The sequence below is a fragment of the Urocampus carinirostris genome, chromosome 20, assembly GCF_059441175.1.
Source record: "Urocampus carinirostris isolate Australia breed hairy pipefish chromosome 20, RoL_Ucar_1.0, whole genome shotgun sequence".
Taxonomy (NCBI): Eukaryota; Metazoa; Chordata; class Actinopteri; order Syngnathiformes; family Syngnathidae; genus Urocampus; species Urocampus carinirostris.
This window is the reverse complement of record NC_142368.1, coordinates 6590864-6610636: the sequence shown is the minus strand read 5'-3', so window position 1 is coordinate 6610636 and position 19773 is coordinate 6590864. Positions and strand designations below refer to the sequence as shown.

Below are 19773 nucleotides of genomic sequence, written 5' to 3'. Positions count from 1 at the left end.
AAATACAATAAAATATTTTATAAAACATTTTGAATTATATATTTTGCGTTTTATTTTTGAAATTCCTTAGGGAGGGGGATGTGCGAATCTATATTTGTGTCATGATCTGGAACAGGGGGAGAACCCAAATGCGTGACGTTTCTCGCACAAGCTTTTATTTAACGGGAAATTGGGCAGTCCTGCACGTTAACCCAAACGCCAGTGATTTGGTGATCGTTGGGCGGAAGATGTAAGGCAGCCGTCTAGCGTGGAATGACAGGAAGCCAGAGACCGACGAGATCGATAGCAATTGCACGAGCAGAAATCGGACAGATGGGGTCGATACCGGACAGGACGGGACAGACAGGATTGATATTAAAACTGGATATCAAAATTAAACAGGACAAACAAGACGGGAACGAAACTGGAGACCGATATTAAACAGGACAAAATAGATGGACAGGAAACACCAACAGGAAACCGGAGTCAAAACCCACGTCTTTGCGGGGCAGAGGTTCCTTGACGGACTGACCGAGGGAGAGTGAGAGCACTGAGCTTAAATATAAGGGAAGCCAATCTGTCAATGAGCCGCAGCTGGCGCCACACGGGCGGGGCCGATTGGGCGCCATGGCAACCGTGACAATTTGTTTATTTTTGTAATTTGTATTGAGGTGTACAAAATGAATACATATTATTAAAAAGGTAAATTCAAAATGAATAATTACAAAATGGAACCAAATGTGCATAAATATAAAAAATGACATGATTATTAAGGTCTAAGATATAAAATGTCTTTGTTTCTTTCTTTTTTTTAATACATGCATGGTTGCAATGCATTTACCTTTAAAAATAAATCAATAAATGAACCCAGTATTCTTTTTCAAACCATTTAATCGTTAATAGAAATGTACTCACAAAAATCCACACGGGTTGAACTTATATGCGATATATTTGTTATCATTAGTCAGCGTTTCTCCTTTCACGTAAACTCGCTCGCGAGGCGTCGACATCATGTGGACGAAAATCTACGGGAGCGTCTCCACATTGACGAAAGTGAGAAGGACGTCGTGCAGGATGTTGATTCTGCTGATCTGGTTAAGCTCGCGAACGCGGTGGCGGAATTCGAACAGGGGAATGTTGTTGACGGCCACGCGGAACGACTCCTTCGTGCACAGGATCTTCATCTGAAACACAAATCCCGGAGGTTTACTGCATTTCGCTTTACGTACGGGGCAAGTGTCATGATTCGGGGAGTGCACGGGTGCTTGGAATCCTTGAAAATACTTGAATTTGAATGATGGGTTTTCACAGTTCGGTGGGGTTAGGGTTGCTGGGCCGACCCGGGACTGGGAGGTCACAGGTTTAGGCCTCAGCCGAGTCAGACTTACAACATTGGTATCCATTGCCTCCCTGCTTGGGCTTTGGGGGTTGGAATTGGGAGCGTTTGGTCACCTAATGACTAAATATCGGGAAAAGTGATGTATACGCTTAAATTTCAGGTGAAGTGCTTGGGATTGTTGCCATTGCCATGTTTCTGTCACGGTTGCCAGGGCGCCCAATTGGCCCCGCCCAAGGACACCAGCTGAAACTCGTTGATAGATTGCTCCCTGTCACTACTTAAACGCTTTCCTGTGAGTCGCCTTTTGTCGGAGCGTCTGCGAAACTCTGTTTTGACACGTCAGGCCCTGAGAATCTCGGTTTTTTCCTGTGTTTTTGCTCCTGTTTTGCTCTCCCCATGATTTGTTTGATTTGACTTTCGCGTCCCGAGCAATCTACTCCCCTCGACCTCGATCTTCGGATCGAGTGTGCGCTCCTTTCTCCCCAATAAACTGTGAGTAATGTTCTGCGAGTATTTTCTGCTCCGTGTTTTCTGTGCTGGTACCTGACAGTTTCTTTGAAGTCTAAGCACACAATAAATGAAGAAAACAAAAAGGCGTGGAAATGACGCCGACACGCCAGCTTGTCATTATGTTATTGTCATGTCAACCGTCACCACCCCCTACTGGTCACACCCAAGAGGACAGCTCTATTTAGAAAACCGGCTCTTTTGGCTCAGCTCCCAAATGGCTCCTAGGATTTTAGTTTTTTTTATATATTTTCAATGATAAAACATTATGCACCAAATTATTTAATAATTCATATTTTTGTATGTTTTGCAGCTGATCCCTGAAAAGCAAATAAAATATAAATTAAGATAATCAAATCTCTTCAAAAAAAGGAAAATACAAAACAGTATTAGCTTTTTACACACGGTGCAGATTTACAACCCAAAACCCCTGAAAATTCAAAACAATAAAATTGATATTACAAATATTACCTCTTCAGTGCCATAAATAGATTATAAACTGGGGGAAAAAAGAACTATTTACAATTCTGTGTTATCCAATTTAAACACAGATCCTCTGAAAAACATGATACTTTGTTTTTTTCTCAACTCAATTATTACCCAACATCTTTTAGAGCCCATTCCATGTTTGTAAACAAGTATGACGTTTTGAAGCTGCTCATGATTTTCTAAGAGCATGGTGGCAGAATTAATGTCAGTTTATAGCAGCCCATTGACAGAAAAAGATCGTAGATATAAACAGCTTAAAATAGCACAAAGTATGTGCGACTTTATTTTTGTCATCAAAGTCAAGCTAAAAAATATGCTTTTTAAATAGGCGCTGGATTACTTCCTTTGAAGATACTGGAAAAATAAAAAAATCTACCTTGAAGGTGCTTGAAAAGTTCTTGAATTTGGCCGTGAAAAGGGTGTACAAACCTTGCTCATACTTCGTGGCTTCAGTGCATTGCAGGTTGAAAAATTATCCATGATTTATTATCTCTGATCGCATGTAAGCAGGGGATGGTGGCTCTTTTTTGCCATTCCCACCAGACAGTGAACAGCACTTGTGTGAGTGCAATCTGTTATCCCCAATTATGTATTGCTGCAAGAAGGGACCGGCAAATCACACTTTCTTATTTTGCCATTACTGCAAATCCGCTTGAAATGAAATGTACTCGTAAAGCCAAGATCCATTATCCCCTAACTCCATATTGCTGCGAGCGGAGATCATTTTGGTTGAGAAGTGTGCCGTTCTGTCCCTGCCTAGAATGAAATTCACAGTTGCGGTCGCAATCCATTATCCCCGGTCAACTATTGCTTAGATCAATGGGCCAGCAGAACACTGGTGTTGTAAAAGAGGGATTACAGTATTTCATGATTTTTTTAAAGTCTGTTTTTAATAATTGGTTCTACGCATTCCTGCTAGTTAAGAAAATCCATTCAAATAAATATTTGGTATAGTAATAAAAAAAATTGAGTGCCTTTGACAGTTATAGACGTCAATGAACCTTTTTAAGCAATCCATCGCAGGTGTGTGTTAATCTAGATTAATTTCTAAATTAGACTGAGATTAATCAAAATATTAACTCATTCGCTGCCAGTCGGTGCAGGGGGCCATAAATGTTTGCTAATGCTAATGTTGTTAGTGCTGTAACTGTCATGATTCAGCATGCCACCGTTCCCCCAGAGGGCGCCAATGAACAAATGGACTGGAGATTCACCACACCTGCCTCCAATTATCCACACCTGATGCTCATTAATGACCTTGTATTAAATGACTGCGCTAAGAGCTTCCTCTCTTGGACCATTACTATATTTTCCGCACTATAAGGGGCACCGGGTTATAGGGCGCACCCTGAAAAAATAGTTTTTGGTACTATATTTGACATACATAAGACGCACCGGATTATAAGGTGCTACAATGGGAACGTCGACAAAACAGTCAGATAGTTCAGTCCAACTCATTACCCCCTTAACATTCCCAAAGCTTGCAAAGAAGCAAATACGTGTCGTAGACACGTGCGGATGCGGTGTCCGTACGATGTCACTCAAATGCATCGTTCCAAATATCATTCGGAAGGTTAAAGTCTTGGGATTCAAGAAATGCCAACCATTCCTTAGTTTCTATTTTCTTTTTCGCTCGCAACTTTACTGTGCATATGACAATAAACACTTTGAGTTGAAGTTAATTTAAAAATAGACACTCCATTCCATCCATTATCTGCACCGCTTATCACAGAAACATCGAGTTCATTCTGAAACAAGATACAGGGAAAATATATAGCCGGAGTAGCTCACCGAAGTCGTTGTGTTCAATAATAATGTGCAACCATGGTCCTCTTATATCCGTGAGTGTAGTAAATCCAGGAGAGTTAAATATTTACAAATACAGAATGGTAAAACATGTTTCCTCAATGCCGTAGACAACCAGACTTGCTATTCACATTCATCTTTTTCGGCCAATTGCAGGTTTTGTTTTGCCGCTTTAGCCTATGCCAGCCTGTAAATGATAAAAAGGATCCGCCCCCTTTACCTCCGAATAACTTTAGCCAATAGTGATCGATTCAAATAATGATTGACACATTGGTTAGCCAATGAAACGCCGGTAAATAAATCCCAGCATACACCGCGGACTACTTGGCGTTCGGGGGAAAATCGAGTCGGCGGCTGCTTGCTTTAGTTGCAAGACTTTGCGACTTAATATTGATCCATAAATAAGGCGCACTGTATTATAAGGCGCATGGTCAGCTTTTGAAAAAATAAAGGCTTTTAGGTGCGCCTTATAGTGCGGAAAATACGGTACTTTATTTACTGAGGCCGTTACTACCTGCCTGTGCTTGATTAATGACTCTTTGACGTCCTTACTTTATTCTACCAGCCGTAAGTTTTGGACTGTGTTTTGTTTTGCTCGTTATATCCTTTCCACCTTATGTGGAGCGTCTTTTGTTCATTCCCTTGACCCCCAACATAGCTGTCGATTCCGCTTGCTTGTCCTTATTGGGATCCTCTCAGCCAAACCCTAACAGTGACTCTGCTGCTAGCTTTAGTACCCAGCGGCGCAAGCATTTAGTGTCTAACTTTTGACAAACAAGGCTAAAGAAATTGAGTGATTTGCTTCATTGATACTATGGGTAAGTCTCGTTTGGGTTAGTAAGGCTATTGAGCAACAACACGAAACCACGACTGACCTCCGGGGGTCTCCTAGCGAGGCGGTACTCCCCTGATCTAGGAGCAGCTTTCCCAAACGCCTTTCCAACCCTTTCCACCTTTTCAGCCAAACGTTAGCCTGACACTCAACCCAAGGAGAGGTCACCTGGAGTCAGTCAAGGGTGTCATGTGTAGCATCAATTAGCTGCGGAAGGCGGGCAGCCCTAGTGACGCTTCCTGACGCTCACCTCGAAGGGGCTCCCCACGGCGAAGGGGAAGGGTCCCTTCAGGTCCCGCTCCTCGGGACCCCAACGCTCGCCCACCTTGTGGTTACGCACCAACACCTGCTTGCCCCCTTCGCTGAAACGAGGGTTGATGTGAAGGGCGATGTCGTTGCCTCGCAGGAAATTGACAGTGAACCTGAGAAAAGTTTTTTTGATTTCTGCTTTTTAAAAGGTGCATACATTTTCCCGAATACTCACATTTTAGCATCGGGTTTAATCTGTCCCACGATGGTCATCATCATCTTGTCGTATACACCTCTGGCCAAGTTGAGGTTGTAGGGTACGCTCTAAATTTCAAAATACAACCATAAACCAAACCATCATTGCAGAAGACACCTAAGTCGGGTTTTTGGGGTATGCGACATACCAGTGGCCCGGATGTTGGCGGCAGCCAGTGTTGCGGTACCGGTACCAGGGTTGGGTTCTGCCCGGGCCATCCAGGCTGCCCGGGGTTGAAAGGCCAACCGGGATGGCCGATCCAACCCGGCAAAGATGGATGGAGGTTTGGAGTTGGAGTCTGGGCAGGGGCGGAAACCGGAGCAGGTGCTGGAGCAGGGATCGGAGAAACTGCCGGGATCTGGTAGGGTACTTGGGCCTGAATCGGAGGCTGAGAAGGTTGGCCTGGCTGGGCAGGCTGGTACTGGCCTGGCTGGGCAGGCTGGTACTGGCCTGGCTGGGCAGGTTGGTACTGGCCTGGCTGGGCAGGCTGGTACTGGCCTGGCTGGGCAGGCTGGTACTGGCCTGGCCAACAAGGGTGGCAGATTGGATTTTGAGCTGGAACCATGGCCGGAGCCTGAGCTGGAGCCATGGCCGGAGCCTGAGCTGGAACCAGGGCTTGAGCTGGAGCGGGAGTTGGAGCTGGAGTGGGGGTTAGGACTTGAGGTGGGACAGGAAGAGGGGTGGCCCCAAACACTGGCAACGGCTGAGTCCCCAACCAGCAAGGGGTGTTGGGCTGCCCGGTCCAACATGGTGGCGGCTGAGGGGCCTGACAAAAGTACACATTTCTCTAGTACGGTACCACACCACGCCAGTTCTTCATTCAGACCCGACTACTTCGGTCCATAGCTAAAGGAAGAACTGAACGTACTTTCCTTATAAAAACAAATATAAATAAGAAGTTGGACCACCTGCTGAGTAGACTGGACCGGTTGGGTGGTCGGGATCTGCTGGACCTGCTGGGTTGGTTGCGAAGGCCACATAGGGAAGCCAGCTCCTGGTAGGCCGGGCCAAACGCCGCTACTCTGTTGGGCAGAACCAGGCGGGCAGCTACCACATAGAACGTCAGCATTCTGAAGGGGGGGAGGTGGAGAAGGAGGGGGCGTAAGAGAGGTAGGGGGGTTTTCAGGGGCCAGAACGGAGATACGAGGTAACGAGAGGGTTGACAGGATGGAGGACACCAACTTGACAGCGTGACATCCACACAAGCGTCAACAATACTATTTAGAAAAATGAGGAAATGTTCTTACCTGTGTTTGCATCTGACATTGAGTGGGGCTACTTACTTCCATTCTGCCTGGCAACAACAAAAACGTTTTAAAATTTATGTTAAAATCAGTTAAGTTGGGCATCCATTTCCTTACAAAAATGCTTATGCTAACATCAATAACTAAATTGACATCCACTAAATTAACTTAAGACTAAAAATTAACCAGGGTTGACTTACAACTTGAGTGTATAAGAACATGTAAGCTAATGCTAGCATTGACACCTAGATATTTACAAAAACATGTGTTCTTTGGAGACATCTAACATATTTATATTTAGAGAATATTATTCAAGTGGACATTAGATGTTTCTAAAACAATGAACAGGGATTCCTGAAGATCAAGAACTGTTGTCCATAATCACTAAATTGTATGCAAAATCATATGCTCTACCTAAGACCAATTGGAAGCTCATTTCCCCGGTAAATACATAAAAATTGTATTTATTGTTGTAAATTGTCTTCTCCTTTCTGTCAAAGGACCGGACCAGATCGGAGGCAGGAGGCAGGAAGGGAGAACTCATTCGCGTTAACGATCAGATACTTTTATTAAGGAAATAAAAGTCGTCCAACACTCAGGGACAAAACAAAACAAAAACAGGCTTACAGGCAAACAGGAACTCAGACTAGGAATAATAACAAAACAGGCTTTAACTCAGAACGGGCAAACACAGGTGTCATCAAGTCAAACAGAACAGATTAATGCCGAACAGAAAACGCAATGAACCAGCAACCGGCAAAACCCACAACCCGCCCTTAAAAAACACACACGCAAATTAGAAAATCTTCTACAGCCGGTGCCCAGGGGACGGGGCCAGCCGGTCGCCACGACGACCATGCTGGAAATGACACTTTCAGGTGTTTGTTTGATCCCGTATCAAGAAGGTAGGTTACCAATATAAAGGATGAGCAGTTTCTTTAAAGGTTTTAGTTACAGAATATTCTGGGCAGAAATGAGCTACAGATAAATTGTTGTAAAAATCAGCAATGCAAAGACTGAGGTGCTTTACCATCATTCCACAAACTGATTACAAAACTATTACAAAATTAAACAGTAGACAGTCAAGGAGTCCCACAGTTGAATAGAGTGCCGATAGCCTCGTCACCCTTAAGGGAAGTCTTGCTCGAGACACTTAACCTTTGCCTTGGAGAATCAATTGTCTTTTGTTAAAAAGGATGAGATTTGCGGATTCAGGACTTTAGCTGAAATTGATATTTCCAGTCTCTCATTGTGTATTCTATTTAAAGAAGTAGACCTAACAATGATGCTCAAAACCACTTATGGCTACGAAATACAACAACTGAAGTGACATGATATTACAACTAAACTAATGTTAAAAGATATAAATGAATATAAAAATTTATAATAGTTAATATAGTACTAGTAATAAAAAATGTTTGTGTGTCTGCAACAACATGATTACAAAACTAGATATGATATTTAGTGCTTAAAAACAGAGTCTAACGTATTATTTTGTCTTCATTCTGATTAAAAGAAAAATACTATAGAAATGCTACAACAATACTACCACGGTAAAATTATGGTACAAAAATACTATTACAGAAATTTTACAACAGAAATACTACACAAATACAACTACAGTCATATTAAAAAATACTTAAGAAATACTACATAGTAATTAATAGGGAAATACTTCTACAGAGATACTACAAAAATACCACTACAGTAACACTGTATACAAAAATACTGCTACTTAAATATTACAACAGAAATACTACAAAAATACCTCTACAGAAATATGACAACAGAAATAGTACAAAAATAAAACTACAGTAATACTACAGCATGACTACAGAAATACTACAAAAAACAACTACAGTAAAACTATGATACAAAAACACTATTATAGAAATATTACAACAGAAACACTACAAAAATCAAACTACAGTAATATTAAAACAATACTTTTACTGCATCGTTACTTAAATACTTCCAAATACAGAAATACTACAGAAACACCACTACAGTAACACTGTAATACAAAAATACTCCTCCATAAATATTACAACAGAAATACAAACTACAAAAATACTGCAACATAAATATTACAAATGAAATACTACAAAAATAAAACTGAAGTAATACTACAGCATTACTACAAAGTTATGACTACAGAAATACCACAAAAACTATGATACAAAAATACTATTACATAAATATAATATTACAACAGAAATACTACAAAAATACTACTGTATTATCAAAAAATACTTAAGATATTCTACAAAGTTATTAATATAAATAATAATTCCAAATACATCTACAGAAATACCACCACAGTAACACTGAAATACAAAAATACTGCTACATAAATTTTACAAAAGATATACTACAAAAATACTTCTACAGGAATATCACGACATAAATACTACAAAAATAAAACTGCAGTAATACTACAGCAATACTACAAAGTTATGACTGCAGAAATACCTCAAAAACTATGATACAAAAATACTATTACATAAATATAGATAATACTTCCAAATACTTCTACAGAAATACTACAAAATTACCTCTAAAGTAACACTGTACTACAAAAATACTGCTACGTAAATATTACAACAGATATACTACAAAAATAGTTCTACAGAAATATTACGACAGAAATACTACAAAAATAAAACTGCAGTAATACTACAGCAATACTACAACATGACTACAGAAATACCACAAACACTGTGCTACAAAAAATACTATTACATAAATATCATATTACAACAGAAATACTACAAAAATACAACTATATAGATAATACTTCCAAATACTTCTACAGAAATACTACAAAATTACCTCTAAAGTAACACTGTAATACAAAAATACTGCTACATAAATATTACAACAGATATACTACAAAGATAGTTCTACAGAAATATTACGATAGAAATACTACAAAAATAAAACTGCAGTAATACTACAGCAATACTACAACATGACTACATAAATACTAAAAAAAACTGCTACAAAAAATACTATTACATAAATATAATTTTACAACAGAAATACGATAAAAATACAACTATATAGATAATACTTCCAAATACTTCTACAGAAATACTACAAAATTACCTCTAAAGTAACACTGTAATACAAAAATACTGCTACATAAATATTACAACAGAAATACTATAAAAACACTTTTACAGAAATAATATGACAGAAATATTAGAAAAATTAAACTACACTACTACAGCAATACTCCAACATTATGACTACTTAAATACAACTACAGATATACCACAAAAATTCTACCTTGGAAAATAATACAGAAATACTACGATGTCCAGTTCAGGGTGTCCCCGCCCACTGCCCTGAGATAGCTGGGATGGGCTCCAACACCCCCGCGACCCTACTGAGGATAAACGGTGGGGATAATGGATGGATGGATAGAAATACTACGGATGCTGTGCTAGGAACGAAATGGACCGAACCATTCCAAGGCAGCGGAGTATTTTCGACGCTGCGGTTTGTTTTCCTTTATTTGTTTGAATTTCAGCATATTTTACCCCATCCTATCCTTCTTAAAGGAAAAGGGAGTTTTAAAATTGTTACCATTTGGGGGGGCGGGATGCTCGGGTCGAAATCGGGGGTGCTTGAACACCCCCAAAAACGGACTGGTTACGCCCATGATCAAAACTGTCATTCAAATTCAAACATTTGACCTGTCAGTTGATCTCTTCTACAATTGAAAATGTTGCTGCGGTAGTGTTAAAGCGGAGAACGACCTGATGAATAACAAGGAGTCAGGCGCAGGACACAAACGCTCATTGAGAGATTCCACATGGCGACAATTGGATTTTATCCACCTCAGCGCATTGTTGGTGCTTGTGACTACAAATTGAATTAGGGATGAGCGATGTTGAAAATATACAAAAGTTAGCGCATTGATTAGCCTAGCCTAGCAGTACCTTTGAAAAGTAGCGTCCATTCAAAGAAAGAAAACTCGCTTCCTTCCTATCTACAAAATAAAATAAATGAATAACTGATCGAACAATGTTGCAATAGTATCGGTTTACATTGAAACACGTTTTACCTCATTTTGATATATTTTTTAATATTTTTCTGTAGAAAAAGCAATATTATTTTTAAATTTAAAAAAGAAGATACTGTTTTTCGAAAAGCCCTGCGACTGGCTGGCAACCAGTTCAGGGTGTCCCCTGCCCACTGCCCGAAGATTGCTGGGACGGGCTCCAGCACCCCCGCGACCCTACTGAGGATAAGCAGTGCAGAGAATAGAGGGATGGATGTTTTTCAATAAATATTATTCTTACTATATTTTTAAATGATCTCTCCTTCAGAATAAGAGAATTAATCCTTAAATCAAGGTTATTAGATACTAACTTTTCCTCTATATTTTTAATTTAATTTGTCACTGTTGAAAAAATAAAGTACTGTAGTACTTAAAATCCTGATTACTGTACAATATTTCCTTTATTTTTGTTTTCTATATTTTAAAGTTTTTTCCTAGTTTTTTTTCCGAGTTGAAAGAAAGCTTATTGTTGTAAATATATAGTAAGATATAATCAAATTTAATTAGTAGATATTTGTCATGGTTGCCATGGCGCCCTATTGGCCCCGCCCGTGTGGCGCTAGATGCAGCTCGTGGACAGATTGGCTTCCCTGCTATTTAAAACCAGTCCTGTCACTCCTTTTGTCAGCCCGTCAATGAACTTCTGCCCTGCAAGACGTGGGTTTCGACTTAGTCCTGTTCCTGTTGGTATTTCCTGTCCGGTATTGTTCCCCTTCATTTTGTCCTGTTTAATTTCAGTTTCCAGTTTTGTTCCCATCTATTTTCGTCCTGTTTAGTATTTTCTCCAGTTTTCGTTCCCGTCTAGTTTTTCCTGTTTATTTTCGATATCCTGTTTCATTATCTATCCTGTCTGTCCCGTCCTGTGTGGTATCGACCCCATCTGCCCGATATCAATTCGGGCAATCGGTATCGATCTCCTCAGCCTCTGGCTTCCTATCATTTCACGCCAGAATGCTGCCTACCGTGCATGACTCCCCATTTCCCCTCAAATAAAGGGCTTGTGTGAGTAACGTCACGCGGTTGGGTCCTGATCCTGTTCTGGTTCATGACAATATTGGGTTCTTATTTTTTTTCTCTATTTGATACTTTAAAAAACATTATCCCATAAAAATAAAATAACTAATCCTTCAAAATATTTTCATAATTTTACAAGTATTCTTATCCCCTCTGTATTTTAATTCAATTTAATTTTAGTACAAATATCAAATCGATACTTAAAGTTGTTTTATTTTGTTTTTAATTTAAAAAAATTTATAGTTCAAATGTTATTCCCAGCAAAGGAAATGCTCATTTTAAGTTTTCTTTTAAGATATATTAAAAAAAAAAATAGATGATTTAAATTTATTCTAAGTATATTTTCTATGTTTTACCCCCCAAAAAATAATCTAAAATAAAGAAAAATAGTAAAAAAAAACTCCTTTCATAGAATATTAATTTCACTAAAAAGCACATTAAAATTATAAAATTAAAAAATACTAAATTAGTAGAAAAACTGGTAAAAAATGTGTAAATTATGAAAACTACCCAGCAAAATTATAATAATACTGACATAGATAACCATTAAATTTGATGAATCATTTAATTTGATATTGGCATATTATTTTAAATTATATCAAGGGGAAATTGTAATTATAGGGATTCAGTTACTGAAGAATGGTAACGTTTTCTTAAATAATTATACAAATTTAACATTGTTTTATTGAACTTTTTAATGAATAAAAACGTTTTTTCACATTTTACTGTAAAAAAAAACTTTATTCAAATGCTTTCCTTTATTAACAACCCTTTAAAGCTCATATGTAAAATAAATTATATTAGTTAGTAAGACAGCCCCAATTTTGAAATACCAGTAAAAGTCACAGGCATTTTATTTTGTATAATTTCCTCCTTTTAATAACTTTGTCCTAGAGTATTAAGCTCAAATTAAGAAGTATAAATGGGTAAAAGTTACCTGTGAAGTCGGAAGGGCCGGCAGTTTTGTGGTTTTCCGTTCGAAGTTTCGTCTGGAAGTAAAGGAGAAAAAACTAAATCCGCTTTTATATACTAAGACTGAAAAATGTGTTGGCCACGCCCCCTTTTCCGCCTGCCTTGCTCAAGGGTCACATAAACACATTAGGTGCATTCTGCTAGTCGGTCTTTATTTGTTTACTTTCTGTTTACGCATAGTTGTTATTGCTAAATTTTCTTTTTTTTAATTTTCTTTTTTATTTATGTTTTTATTTCAAACAATTTTGTTGTTTTTCCCTTTCACTCTTTTATTTTTGATTCCTTTTTTTCATTATTTTTTTTCATTACAATTTGTTTTTGTATTTTCTCTTTTTTTAACATATTTTTTATAATTCTTTTAATTTTTTTGTATGTTATTATATGTATTTTTTCCTTGACACACAATTTTCTTTTTTTTCTTATTACATATTTTTCTGAAAGTATTTCTTTAGTGTTTTATTCTTTTATTTGACAAACAGTATATAACACCCCCCTATTTATCCATGTATTGTTTTTATTTCTTATTTATGTAGTTTTATTTTTTTTTATTTTAGTATCATCACACATTGTTTTTTAATTTTTTTTATTTCCCTTTTAAAGACTTAATCTATACTTTTAATACTTCCTTTTTATTTTTATTTTTTTGGGGAAACCATATTAGTATGTTGCACAATATTTTTGTTTTTCATTTATTATTTTTCCTACGTTTATTTATTTTTTTGGAACTTTTTGCATCCATTTCGATCATTCATTTTAAATGACTACTCCAGTATTAGCACATACTGAGTAATACTTTGGCAATTTGAAATTATATTAAATTAAATTGTTTTCTCTCTCTTTACATATCTTTTTATAATTCTTTTGATTTTTTTGCATACTTTTGTATTTTTTTTTTCAGTTTTTTTCCCCTTGTTTTATAAGTGTCAGGACCAGAACAGAAGGAGGACCCAGATGCGTAACGTTACTCACAAGTTTATTGAGATATAGAGGAAAATCAGCGCCAGCGATCCGGTGCTCGCTGGACGAGGGAAATAAGCCGCTCACGGGATCGGAGCGTGTTCCGAATGCGGAAGTAGATCTTCCGGAACGGGAGATCGTAGCGTAGTTAGACGGGAAAAACAAGTCGTTAGCCGGGACGGAAGATCAGCACGTGGGCAGGGTCAAAGAACGGGTCATTAGCCGGGACGGGAGATCAGAACGTGGTCGGGGTCAAAAAACATGTCATTAGCCGGAGTCAAACAGGGACATCGGGAACAGACGAGTGGAAAACGGGTGACAAAACGGAACCGACTGGAGTCAGAGTCAAAAATGCTTGCTTTGTGTAAACAGAGGTTCGCTGATGAACCGACAAAGGGCGAGTGAAAGCACTGAGCTTAAATAGGAGGGGGAACCAATCAGGTAACCAGCAGCAGCTGGCGCCAAATGAGCGGGCACAGGTGATTGCAATGAGTAATCATGACAATAAGAGTATTATTTTATTTGACACATAGAATATAACATAATTTTACCCCTATTTATCCATGTATTGTTTTTATTTCTTATTTATTTGGTTTTATTCATTCATTCATTGTTTTGTTTTTTTTATTTTATTTTGCTTTTACAGCTTAATTCTATACTTGTTATAATTCCTTTTTATTGTTTTGGGGGAAAACATATTAGTATGTCACACAATGTATTTGTTTTTTATTCATTATTTTTTCTATGTTTTTTTTACCCTTTTTGCCTCTTTTTGCATCCATTTTTATAATTCATTTAATATTATTTCTATCAACACATACCGAATAATAGTTATTTTATTATTTTTATAGAAGTACATTTCCAAGTATTCTTATTCCTTATATTATATTACAATTGTATTCATTTTTTTGGTGCAGCTGACCCTTAGGTAATTCAAAAATGGTGCCACTGTTGCTATGGCAACAACTCAAGTAACATTTCCAAAAATATGACGTTGGAATATCGGTAAACAAAAGCTTCTACACGGGTTTGGCAATAAATCTCCGGGCAACGGCAAGACAAATAACACTCGGGAGAATGAACAATGGCAACAAGTTATCCACTCGCATCCTTATTAAATTAAGCAAAAACGGCAACAAAGAAAGTGTCATAAATGTCTGAGAATTTGGAAATACTTTAACTTGTTGCTCATTAGGTTTACTTGCATTGTATGAAAGATAATATTAAATGAAGCTTTTGTCGAAAGGGTCTTAAACTTGCCATACGCATTCCGAATATTTCTAAAAACTTTTTTGAATTGTGAATGATTTATGACCGGTCATAGGTATGCAAGCGAGTGCTGAAGATATGATGTGTGAGTGTAATTACTGTACATACATTGTTGGCATTCCGAGCATTCCTGAAATTCCTTTATGACCTATAAATGTTTTATGGCTTGTCATATATGTGCAAAAGTGGTATGAAATTATGATTTATAGCTTTAAATCTATGCATCCCTATTGATCCCGAAATCAATTTATGAATTATGAATGATTTATGACCCATCATATTCTTGAGAATGAGTGATACCATTATTATGTATTCCTGAAAGGCTTAATATTCATGAAATTCCCTTCAGAATTATGAATGATTTATGAGCCGAACTTTTCATTTATGGCTGTAATTATATGCATTCTTGGCATTCCAAACATTCTCAAAATTCTTATTAGTTATGAAAGTTTTCTGAACAATGCAAAACAAGTTGTACATTTATAATTTATTACTGTAGCTATATGATTTTCTGGCATTCCTAACATTATTTAAATTCCTTAATGAATTATGAATTATTTATGACATGTCATATTCATGCAAATGAGTTATGCAATTTCTATCTATGAATGTAGTTATTGCCTTCTTGGCATTATTAACGTTACTGAAATTCCTTTTGGAATTATGAATGATTTATGACCCATCATATTAATAGGTATGACTGTAATCATATGTATCCCTTAAATGCTAGTTTCCTGAAATTCCTATATGAATTTATGATTTATGACCTGTCATACCTATAGAAATGGGTTATGAAATAGTAATTTATGACTGTAATAATTTACATCAGGGATATTCCTAATATTATTAAAATTCCCTTATGAATTATGAATGAAGTTATGACTTATAAGAACTACTCAAATAAGGGATTAAATTTTGATTTATGGCTGTAATTATATGCATTCATGAAATGCTTAGCTGCCCCTAAATTCCTTTCTACATGATGATTTATGACCTGTCATATTTATGAAAATGAGTTCTGAAATTGTGATTTATGTCGATAACTACTTGCATAATTGGTATTCCTAACATTCCCGACATTTCCTCATGAATTATGAATGAGCATATTTACTCGAGTGAGTTACTGTATAAACTTGTAATTTATGAGTGTTATAAAATGCATTCATGCTATTCCTAACATTCCTGAAATTCCTTTATAAATCATGAATGATTTATGACTCATATGTCATATGAATGCAATGAATTATGAAATCATGATTATGAGTGTAGTTATTGCATTGATTCCTGACATTCCTCTTTGTCATATTTATGCAAATGAGTCATGAAATTGTGATGTATGACTGTATGCATGTTTTGGCATTCCTAACATTCCTGAAACTCCTTTATGAATTTTGTATGACCTAGGACCAGTCATATTGACAGAAACTAGTTATAAAATTGTGATTTTTGATTGTAACAACATGCGTTTGATGTATCCCTAACATTCCGGAAATCCCTTTATGAATTGAAAATTATTTATGACATGTCCTAACTACTCAAATGATGAAAAAAATAATGATTTATGGCTGCAATTATATGCATTCATACCTTTATGAATTATGAATCGTTTAATATCTCTCATACTTACTGAAATGAGTGTCAAGAACCGAAACAGGATCAGGACCCAAACGCGTGACGTTTTCACACAAGCCTTTTATTTAATGGAAAATGGGGAGTCATGGACGTTAGGCAGCAGTCTGGCGTGAACTGATAGGAAGCCAGACTCTGACGAGATCGATACCAACTGCCCAAGTAGACATCGGACAGATGGGGTCGATACCGGACAGGACGGACAGACAGGATTGATACTGAAACAGGATATTGAAAACAAACAGGACAAACAATACGGGAACAAAAACTGTAGAGAATAATAAACAGGATAAAAATAGACGGGAACGAAACTGGAAATCGATGTTAAACAGGAACAATATTGGACTGAAAATACCAACAGGACAGAGTCAGAACCTACGTCTTGCGGGGGAGAGGTTTGTTGACGTACTGACAAAGTAAAAGAAAGCGCACTGAGCTTAAAAAGATGGAAAGCCAATCTGTTAATGAGCCGCAGCTGGTGCCACACGGGCGGGGCCAATTGGGCGCCATGGCAACCGTGACAATGAGTCACGAAATCATGACGTATAACTATAATTATTGCATTATTTAAATGCCTAACATTCCCGAAATTAGTCATGAATACTGAATTATTTGGAAGCTTTCATATTTACAGAAATTAAATTATAATGTATAACTATTTATTTTAGGGGCAGCACGGCAGCGCAGTGGTTAGCGCTTGTGCGGCACAGTTCATGTCATGGGAACCTGTTGTGGGTTCAAATCCAGCTCCAGACTTCCTGTGCGGAGTTTGTATGTTCTCCCCGTGCTTGCGTGGGTTTCCTCCGGGCACTCCGGTTTCCTCCCACATTCCAAAAACATGCATTTCAGGTGAATTGGCCGGTCTAAATTGTCCCTAGGTGTGAATGAGCGAGCGAGTGAGTTGTCTGTCCCCGTGTGCCCTGCGATTGGCTGGCAACCAGTTCAGGGTGTCCCCTGCCCACTGCCTGGAGATGGCTGGGATGGGCTCCAGCCCCCCGCGACCCTAATGAGGATAAGCGGTACGGCTAATGAGATGAGATGAGACTATTTATTTTGGAACAGATATACTTCAAAAGAATATATTTTTTTAACAAATAAATAGCACAATGTAGAATTATCTTATTCATCTACTGCAGTTATGTAATTGGAGCTATAAAATAATACATATAGTACATACAATTTTATTTTATTTTAATGTTTTCTTAGAACATGTATTATATTCCGCCTGTCACCTCGTGTGACGTCACTCAGCTGCGCCCTCACAACACACCACGAGATGGCGCCGTCATCGTTTCTATGACGTCACGCGAGCAGACAACTGTACTCTTACAACCGCTTTCACTCTTTATTTTATGACACTTTGACCTACATGTCATTTTAAAGACAAATTATTTAGATGTCATTGGAAAAATAGAATTGTTAACGGTTATAATTGTATTCATCCTGAACTGTCATGCTAATTAGCCGTGACGTCAGCACTAAACCCAGTTAGCATCGCTAATATAATTGCAAGGGGGCGTTAGCATCGCGCTAACATTAGCAAGGGTGACGACATGGCGGAAGCAACCCGCGTCGGGAAGAAGGCTCCGAGAGGTTGAGGAGAGGGGGACGCTCACCCTCTCGAGGCGAGGCTAAAGCAGGTGCGCCTCGGCTTCATTCCTAGGCGTTCTCCGCCCCTTTCCGGCTGCTCGTTCGCTCCTCCGAGCACACCGGAGGAGAGAAGCAGCTCCCCGAAACTCAACATGGCGCCGCTGGCTCACACGTAACGTCGCTCGCCGCCTCTCTCAAACGACGCCGAAATAGGAGAGAACCGTGACGACGCCACCGGACATGTGAGCTCTTCCTTCCCCGAGCAGGTGAATTATTTTCCCGGGTTGTTGTGGGTTGACCGGGGGGGAATTGTTGTCTTGGTTGTCAGCTCCGTTGGCCGCTGTCCTTGGTAGTAAAGCGGGTGGGCATCCCACACACACTACCACACACTTGATTCTACGTAGAAATGCAATTATTTTGCAGAGTTTTTCTTGATACTAACGAATGCATTGCTCAGATTGATGTTAAAATGTGATGTCATTGCTGAATACCTTCTTTTACTGCTTTCCAATTTTTCTTTGCAACACTATTGTATTTATTGTCATTGATAGTCACGTAGAGAACATTCTTGACAACAGGGTTGGTTATACCTGGCATTTCAGGATGATCACGGAATGAAACAGACGGGGGGGGGGGGGGATATGATAAAAAAAGCAGAATCTCAACATAAAAGGACATATTCACAAGGTAGTGCTTCTAAACTCGCCTAAAGTATAAGTGCATCACAACAGTAGTTCAATACAAAATAGTGCAGTAACATATTTCTAAAACAAGAATCGAGAGATAGATATTTTTCCTTACATTGGCAAGACATAAAAAATACTACTACTACTATAAATGAAAAGCACGAGACATGGTACACTCAAATGCAGGCAGTAGGGATGGGCAGGGCATTTGTATGATGTGGCAGGGGTAAACCAGTGAAAGCTTCGGGCCCTGCTGTTGAACAGAAGAGTGTGTTGTGTCACCCTGACCAGAGTGACATGGCCGCTTTCTTGTGTCCCGTTTTTATCTGGAGGGACGAAAGCATGATGAACTTAGGTGCCGAGATGCCTAACTTGTTTGGGCATTTGGGTTGGCCATGGTCCAAAAATGTTTGTGTGTGTTTTTTGCTATTTTTTTCCCTTTTTTATTTTCTTTGTTATTGTATGTGTTTGACTTGCTGTCGGTCACCCCTCTTGAGAGATATGACCAAGGTACATAGTCTCGGTTTGGGGTTTGAGTTAGGGGTCAGGGTTAGAAGGTTAGAGTTTAGGGTTAGGGATACCATAACAAGGTTGTCTACTGTACCTTAATCAGAAATCAGCATATTTCCTAATATTCTGATTTTGTATGAACACATGCATATACATACTGATTTTTATCAGGTCTTAAAGGCTCTCGTTGAAATTGTGACCCAAAGTTAGGTTTTTAGTCCATCCAGGTTCAAAAAACGGAAAACAAGAGACACATTTTCTCTCGGCCCTCACTTTCAGCAATAGTCGACAGGGGATAATGTATTGTGGCCACAATCGTGCATTTCCTTTTAGGCCTGCTGGAATGTCACGCTTCCAGAGTACCCTCCGTTGGTCG

General features: G+C 38.4%; 2 protein-coding genes across 7 annotated transcripts in view; one reads left to right on the top strand and one right to left on the bottom strand.

The window, feature by feature from the left end:
* Window positions 1-679: 679 nt before the first annotated feature.
* LOC148346100 (uncharacterized) lies at window positions 680-18677 on the bottom strand. 5 transcript variants are annotated; one of them, XM_088324478.1, is made up of 9 exons: window positions 18228-18677; window positions 13726-13834; window positions 12722-12773; window positions 6705-6751; window positions 6366-6479; window positions 5606-6223; window positions 5437-5525; window positions 5203-5374; window positions 680-1163 (listed from the first exon to the last, which is right to left on the bottom strand). In XM_088324478.1, exons 1-9 carry the CDS (start codon window positions 18353-18355, stop codon window positions 1005-1007), a joined length of 1488 nt encoding a protein of 495 aa, XP_088180604.1. In that variant the 5' UTR covers window positions 18356-18677; the 3' UTR covers window positions 680-1004. The 5 variants fall into 5 exon arrangements, with proteins under 5 accessions (XP_088180604.1, XP_088180603.1, XP_088180605.1 ...); XM_088324477.1 differs by having other exon boundaries at window positions 6366-6527; window positions 18228-18675; XM_088324479.1 differs by lacking the exon at window positions 13726-13834 and having other exon boundaries at window positions 6366-6527; window positions 18228-18675.
* Window positions 17956-19773, top strand: part of pak5 (p21 protein (Cdc42/Rac)-activated kinase 5) — an 86783-nt gene continuing 84965 nt past the window's right edge. The window contains exon 1 of one of the 2 annotated variants that reach the window (XM_088324475.1): window positions 17956-18467. The gene's annotated coding sequence lies outside the window, so the exon portion shown is untranslated. The remainder of the gene's footprint in view (window positions 18468-19773) is intronic. The other variant, XM_088324476.1, reaches the window with a different exon arrangement.

Excerpts from the sequence above, each read along its gene's own strand:
- LOC148346100 (XM_088324477.1), bottom strand. The coding sequence starts at position 18,355 with ATGTTGAGTTTCGGGGAGCTGCTTCTCTCCTCCGGTGTGCTCGGAGGA. Across the intron at positions 6,528-6,704 it reads AATGTCAGATGCAAACACAG|AATGCTGACGTTCTATGTGG; the intron begins GTAAGAACATTT and ends CCCCCCCTTCAG. Across the intron at positions 5,526-5,605 it reads CGCCAACATCCGGGCCACTG|AGCGTACCCTACAACCTCAA; the intron begins GTATGTCGCATA and ends TTTGAAATTTAG.